Source organism: Nuphar pumila, unplaced genomic scaffold (assembly GCF_984573655.1).
Source record: "Nuphar pumila unplaced genomic scaffold, dmNupPumi1.hap1.1 HAP1_SCAFFOLD_1777, whole genome shotgun sequence".
In the NCBI taxonomy this organism is placed as follows: Eukaryota; Viridiplantae; Streptophyta; class Magnoliopsida; order Nymphaeales; family Nymphaeaceae; genus Nuphar; species Nuphar pumila.
The window spans coordinates 23,758-30,522 of NW_028323762.1; the positions used below are offsets into that span (position 1 = coordinate 23,758).

General features: G+C 52.5%; 1 protein-coding gene across 1 annotated transcript; it reads left to right on the forward strand.

Annotated features, from left to right (window-relative positions):
* Nucleotides 1–4,060: 4,060 nt before the first annotated feature.
* Nucleotides 4,061–6,020, forward strand: LOC149809055 (uncharacterized). The gene is made up of 4 exons (XM_089995017.1): nt 4,061–4,276; nt 4,610–4,726; nt 5,256–5,372; nt 5,805–6,020. The coding sequence occupies exons 1-4, from the start codon at nt 4,061–4,063 to the stop codon at nt 6,018–6,020; spliced, it is 666 nt and encodes a 221-aa protein (XP_089851143.1).
* Nucleotides 6,021–6,765: the final 745 nt, after the last annotated feature.

A 6,765-nucleotide genomic window follows, 5' to 3' on the forward strand; every position in this document is an offset into this window, starting at 1 on the left:
GATAAATGCAGGTTGCAAGACAATCGTTGGGAAGCAGGTACTTTGGAGATGGCGTCACTACCCGGTATATCTTGCCCGCTTCATCCGGTGGGTATCTCGCCTCTGATCTCGGGGTCTCTTGGCAAGCCTCGCTCACAAGCAATTGCCAGGAGTGGTGCATGCAGGAGTCCACAGCATTTCCCGCTCCACTGGTCAATTGTGGTGTCGAGCAAGCTATGGAATGTCTGTAGCCTCTCGTAGTCGAACAGAGGCGCCAAGTCGCCTCACTGACGAAGTCGCCCCCCGCCAACATGGGGCGCGACGAACCCGCCACCTGATCGGCAGTTGCATTGTCTATATTGACATGTCATGTGCTTGCGTGGATATGTTGAGACGCGTGCTCAAGGCCATGTGGTCACGTGGTAATGACCATTCCTGAAGCCTGTAGCGTCTTGCGTAATCATTGGGATGCAGCGTAATGCGCGCTGCGTTTAAATTCAGTAATTGCGTTAGCAATGCGATCATGCGACATGACTCATGACGTTGATATTATGCTGATTTGCGGCACGAAGCTAGTCGAAGGCTGAGGTGCTTGTAGTCCTCCGTGAGTTGTTTCGAACGAGAATCCGAATATGTGCGCTTAGGGTGGATTGCTGCAGCCCTCTCGCTCTCACACACCACTCATACTAAAAATGACTGCTGATGAGGTCACTGCCCTGGTTCGTGGGTGCGAAAAGGTGTTGATTACGCAGCAGTTCGACCATGACTCCGTCTGCAGTTTCTTCGCAGCATTCCCGATGGCTGCTATATGTCGGTGTGCTTCCAAATGATAATGTTTCAGCTACTTCTCTATGTGTAACTTCTGCGGCTCATCTTTCTCTGATACCTGTACACGATCTTTGTGTGCGCCACTTGTTCCACTGGTTTGAGGCAAATTGGGAGCGAAGCAGACCGGGGGCGCAGTTACGGGCTTGGACGCACACGCGCTGCAGTCCTGTCCAACGCTGCGCTTTGGTTCAACATCTGACAGAAATGCAATGGCGCGCAAAGTACACTTGCCAGGCTTGACTTTAATTTCGGCGAATTCAGGGTTCTACAGGAAGGCCAAGACGAGTCCGCCAGTATCGTTACACGGACCCTGACGCTACTACTCGAAAGCGGGCCGGGTGCGCTTTATCTTGCAGCCACTGTCTCACCCTCACCTCCCTGGCTGTATCTGTATGCTGCTTGCACAGAGTGTGGGGCGGTCTCGTTACAAAACGGAGTGGTCCGATGGAACTTAGCGCGACGCAGACTATGTGCTGCGGTGCCAGGCAACGTGATGCACACACAGGGAAGGGCCTATCCTGCACGTTGATGCATCTGAAAGGGAAGGCCTGCTGCAGGAAAGCAGAAGCTTCCAGAGATGCTTCCTTATCTGGTGGCTGCACTGGACCAACCAGGACCGTTGCTGCGGCAGGTAGGCTGCAGGCAACTCGGAGCGTACCTACAGATCGAAAGACAAGCACACGAACGCAACAATATCGCAACACACTTAGTTGCAGCTCTAGCAGTGCGCACCCCGCCGAGCTCTTCACTCCAGGCCTTGGCCCATGAGACATGTCCCAGGACATTCCATAATAATGCTGTGCTGTACAGACGCTCTCTTGGCGTCCTTGCTTGTGTGAACATCAAGAGCGTTTAGAGGTGGCATGCCTGTCCCCATCGCTGATGTTCCATGGTGTTTTCTTGCAATTGTAAGCCTGGTGTTGCATTTCAGCTTGTGACGCGATGTTCTCAGCCTGTCTATCTCACGATATATGATCACAGCAATATGCTTACGGTGCATATGGTAATGTGATGTGAGGTGATTCGAGATGAATAAGCCTGTACAAAAGGGTATGTTCGGTACCAGAAATGCTGTTTTCCTTTATCTGATAGTGTATGTGCTGACCCAGCAAATGGGCAGCCGACTACGCTTTTGTACAGCCCCAGAGATGAATGTATGCAACGAACTGACGTGACGTGCTGTGGTAGAGCAAGACTGAGGACCGAGATATGCAGGACCCCGACACAGGTGTAGCTTTGGCAGCACAATCGGCTCTGTTGCACTACGCCAATGACGATGCGGCAATGCGGTGGCTGCTGAGTCAGCAGGGCTGCCTGGGGGAGCTGGCAGTGGCCACGACGTCGAGCGACAGCTTGGAGCGCCTCCGAGTGCTCTCTTTCCTTGTTGATCTTTCGGCAACTTCGCCAGCCGCAGCCTCCACCGTTCTTGCCGGAGGTGCACATCGCTCCATCATAAAAACAAATCAACCAAACCATCACATCATTTCAAGATGTGATTAGCACTTCTCGCATGGCAATGCTTTGAAAAGAGAACGCAACGCCTTTTTCATGCTACTACCTCTCTCGATTATGCTTGATCTGCACGAATTGAAGCACCCTATGCTTGCCAGTCACCCACACACACCGCTGATCCGGCTGATGCAACAAGGAAAGTGGCGATGTGTGATGTCACACTTCCAACCCCTGCCCTGTAGTACCAATCTCCACTTGCATTACCATGCTCCTGACGGCCAGCATGAGCCAGCTGAACCAATGTCTCAAGTAATGTAAGCTCTGAATGTTGTCAATACTGTAGGGTGTTGTACGAGCTCAAGTGCAACCTGGGAATCAGGGTTGCCAATGCTTCTGTACCGCCCGAGGCAAGCAGACAGGGACCAGCCTGGCAAATCTGCCCTATCGTATATCATCGTTGAGCGCACCATCTCATAGATGATGGCACATTACCGCAATCAATTAAATTGCTACCATCCTCTACTGCTGGTGCAATTTTAGCTTTCATTATGAATATGGAATTCCCGGAGTTGGTATGGTCACGCCAGGCTTCCAAGCACATCGGACGCCATACATCCAGGCTTTACCTGGTGGCATAGATGCTAGCATGGATTGCGTCAACGCTTTCGAAGCACATTGGGAGCATGCCCAGGCTTCATGGTGCCGTAGATGATGGTATGGATGATGTTACGCGCAGCCTTTTGCCGGACCCTTTAGTTTGTGGGTAACGGTGCCTGAAAATGCATGATTTGTTTGGGCATAAATGGGGGTCGAACTCCATTCTGGTGAACCACTGGTCGCGCGTGGTAAGCACATTGGGCGTATGCATGCAGGACTTCTTGAGCCACTCATCCTGGACATCGAGGATGGCAAGACCTCCTGGCATGCATGGCGGGGCTGCAGCTATTGAAGGAAATTGCTGAGCGTCACGCGTTTTCAGACCTCGTGGTGGCCCGCCTGCTGCCAGTGCTTCAGGCCAAGCTGCTGCCGACCACCGATGAATCAATGCTCTGTGCCTCTCTGGATGCTGCAGCTGCGCTGCTCGCTCATAGGGGCACTGCCATCCACGCTGCTCAGTTCCTTCAAGCCTTGGAAGCTCTCCTCAAGGTACGCACCTTTTGTTGGCTTCACGATCATGGGTTTGACTTTTTGAGCCTCTGTGGAAGCCATTGCTCTTGCGCTTTCGGCGTACTGCATCGATGGAGCATCACGTGAGAGGGCGCAGAGTCTAGCCAACACACTGCAGGAGCGGTCTTATTGATACGGGGCTTGAATTAGTGCAGCGAGTGTGTCCCATCTCAAGACATTCGATGTGCATCGGCTGTGACCGTGATTATCGCTGTGATGAGGCAGGAATCATGATAGCCCACAGATTGTCGAGGACAGTTTCTAGCTGCCTCGGAGCAATGACGTGAGCATGGCCAAGTGTAATTGTCTTGAAGCCATACCAGCAAGACAGTCGCACACCGCAGGCGCTTCGTTCATTTCTATCTGTCTGACTGGTGTTGCTTATCAGCCTGAGCTGCCATGTTGTACGCATGTTTATGTCATAACTAATGGACAGTCACGCAATCTGTTCACTGCCTGCTGTGCTGCTACTGAGCATGCTGCCGGCCTGACATGCGCAACGCAACACATCTTGGAAACAGCTGACGCTCGGATGATGTAGCGCTTGTCCCAAGATGCGCGAAGGAAGAAACTCGGAAAAAAAAGCGATGCGTTGCAGGCTGACGACACAAGCGCGGCTGTGAGCGACCGTGGCATGGACGCTGCAGGGTCTCTTTGCGTCGCGTCGCATGGAACAGAAGCGCTACTGGTCGTCTCACCTGGCCTTGTGGACTTTGTGGCGGGGGTGGCCCTGGGCCGTGCTCCCGGGCCCCAGCTTCGCGTTACGGCCCTCCATGCTCTGGCGTCCATCGCCGGAGCAGAGTGCCTCGGCCCTGACGGCTCTGCTGGCACAGCCATCTGCTCTGCGCAGGTGCTCCTTCTGAGACTTTCACTCTCATCCCTCTCATCACCTGCTGTACGACTGCTTAACTCGATGTGACTGCACGCTCGAGCGTTCTGCTTACCGCGCCCAGAAGCATCACTTTTCAAAGAATTTAGACTTAGCTGAAGTAGAAACAATCGCACGCAAGGATGATTCCCAGTAGTTCTTGGAGTTGCCAATTTCCATGTGGATGCGGTAGTGTTGTAAAAAGATACCTCATCGGTGGTTTACATCTCTCTGCGCGGATGTTAAGCGTCGGTGAGATGCGTTGCTGAAGGCAGCTGTTGACAGTGGGAATATTGATACGCTGTGAATGTGTAGGCCGAGCAGTCGCTGAAGGCGGCCGTGTACACTGGGTCGCATCCGAAGGCAGGCGCTGCTGCGGGCCCCGCGCAGTCTGTGTGGGAGCTAGTGAACTTGCCTTTCCCTGATTCCAAGGTGCGTTGTCATCCAGTGCCGTGTTGCCATGCTGTTGTGACATACTTTCCCTTTTGGGGGGGCGCAGTATGTTGTAGTTGAGGTGACCTTACATGAAGGATCCTACTGCGGGAAGCATGGCTTCCCGATGGACATGTGGACGATGGATCTTTCGCGAACAAAAAACTCCTCACAGCCAAGTTTGAACGTGCGATTGCTGTCAAGATGAGTCTGCGTTCTATTAAAACCCAGACGCGTATGTTAGTGACCCCATTAGTGTGTGCCTCGAATTACAAGTGTGTATCAAGAGCCCACCTTCGACGTTTGGCGAATGGGTGATGTTCTGGAAGCTCAATTACTGTAAGCCTCAGTTATCGCCGTCACGTTCAACGGCATTGCATCCGTGGCCTTCTTGTTCATCGATTCAACTTCAAAAGAGTGGATCTGTCATGGATGCAAACCCCATGAGAGGTAGAAACCACAACCTTACAAGTTTCAAGCAGTCTAAGCACACTGGCTGTCCATCAACTTGCAAATTCTGCTCGTGCAGATTGCAGTCTACCGATTATGCAGTGCACTGTGCTTGAGGACGTGGTTTGCTGCGGAGGTGTGTCAGCACCAGGAGTTGATGACTCATATTTTGGACCCCCGCAGCGAAGCCGGCAAGGTAAGCTCTTTGTTGCGTGCACATGAAAAGCAAGTGTTTGGGGTCCGGCTCCGTGGCACTGCGATGGATAAGTGAAGACTAGAGGACATAGCCGTGGGCAAGTTTCCTGCCCTACATGAAGTCACCGGTGAGTGATAATGTGCAAGCAGGACCTTGCCAATGATAGCTCTCTACAAGGCGCATGCAAGAACAATAGACAAGTTATCCTGGGGCGCAGTGACCTCCCCTCAGCAGTGATGCTATGATGGATGGCATGTGGTGATGCCACGCAGGCGCTTGCTGCACAATCCGTTCCAATGGTTGTTGCATTCGAATCAGGGGGCACACAGCATAAGCGTGCAGCTCTTCTTGGGCAGTAGGGTCTCTGTTCAAGGCGGGAACTTCACTCCCAGTTGATGTGACTTTGCATCCTATGGAAATTGTGTTCTGCAGGTCGCTAAATGGCGATTCGCCGTCGTGTTGACGCTCTCTCACACCTGCACCAATGCAGCAAGAAAGGGGGCAGGATCTGGCGGCATGGATTCTTTACTGGGGAGCTTTACAGAGCGATTGGACAAAACAGTAGCAGCAGGGCTCTATGGCCAATGGTCAACCTCAGACCAGACCAGTGTGGATGCTATACCTGATGTTGCAACAAGATTTAGGTGACCTGAAAACTTGACAGGACGTGTGTCAGCGGATAGCATCAATTGGATATTCACACCATGATTTCTGCCTTGTCGCTTGCGGCCGCTGATTCTAGATTGATCTACCTTGTCTTCTCTGTTCAATCTTTCTACCAAGCTTGTTGCATGGAAATGGAACTGAACTGAGCACTTGCTGCTAGTACCAAACAAACGCGGCTTGCTCCCTGCTGATCACAACTGGACAAGAGGATTACACAACGCAAACCAATGGTCTGCAGTATCATGCCCTACATCCCTTGCACTACTGTCTTCAAATGGATTTCTTGCCTACGGTACTGTACCGACAACATGCTGCACCTCGCAACTCTGTAGTGCAAGGACAGGCTGATGTCGGCACTTGCTGACAAGGTTGTCAGCCTAGAGGTCCAAAGTGCAGTGCACACAATGACAATTATCTGAGAAGTTTAGACACCTATCGCTGGACATCGCTAGCACACACAGAGTGTGCTATTAAATGCGTAGGGCTTGTGGAACCAGAGGATGAGCTTCTGACCAGCGGACTCCAGGTACCGGGATGCGGTGGGACTAGTTATATTGGAGTTGCTGACCCGCCATTCAAAGCTGCTACTGAAGGTTGGCTGGCTGCCCCGCTGGTGTGTTGCTGAAACGGATACTGAGCAGCACCACCAGCTTGCGAAGCGACGGCGAAGGGGTGGGCTGGGGCTGAGCCTCCACTCAACAACCCCGAAGGAGCCATCTGCACATGA

What these genes read in the sequence shown, in the direction of transcription:
- LOC149809055 (XM_089995017.1), top strand. Translation starts at nt 4,061, where the DNA reads ATGGACGCTGCAGGGTCTCTTTGCGTCGCGTCGCATGGAACAGAAGCG. An exon ending in TGCCTTTCCCTGATTCCAAG is followed by an intron (nt 4,727 to 5,255) that starts GTGCGTTGTCAT and finishes CTGCTCGTGCAG; the next exon opens with ATTGCAGTCTACCGATTATG. An exon ending in CCCGCAGCGAAGCCGGCAAG is followed by an intron (nt 5,373 to 5,804) that starts GTAAGCTCTTTG and finishes TGTGTTCTGCAG; the next exon opens with GTCGCTAAATGGCGATTCGC.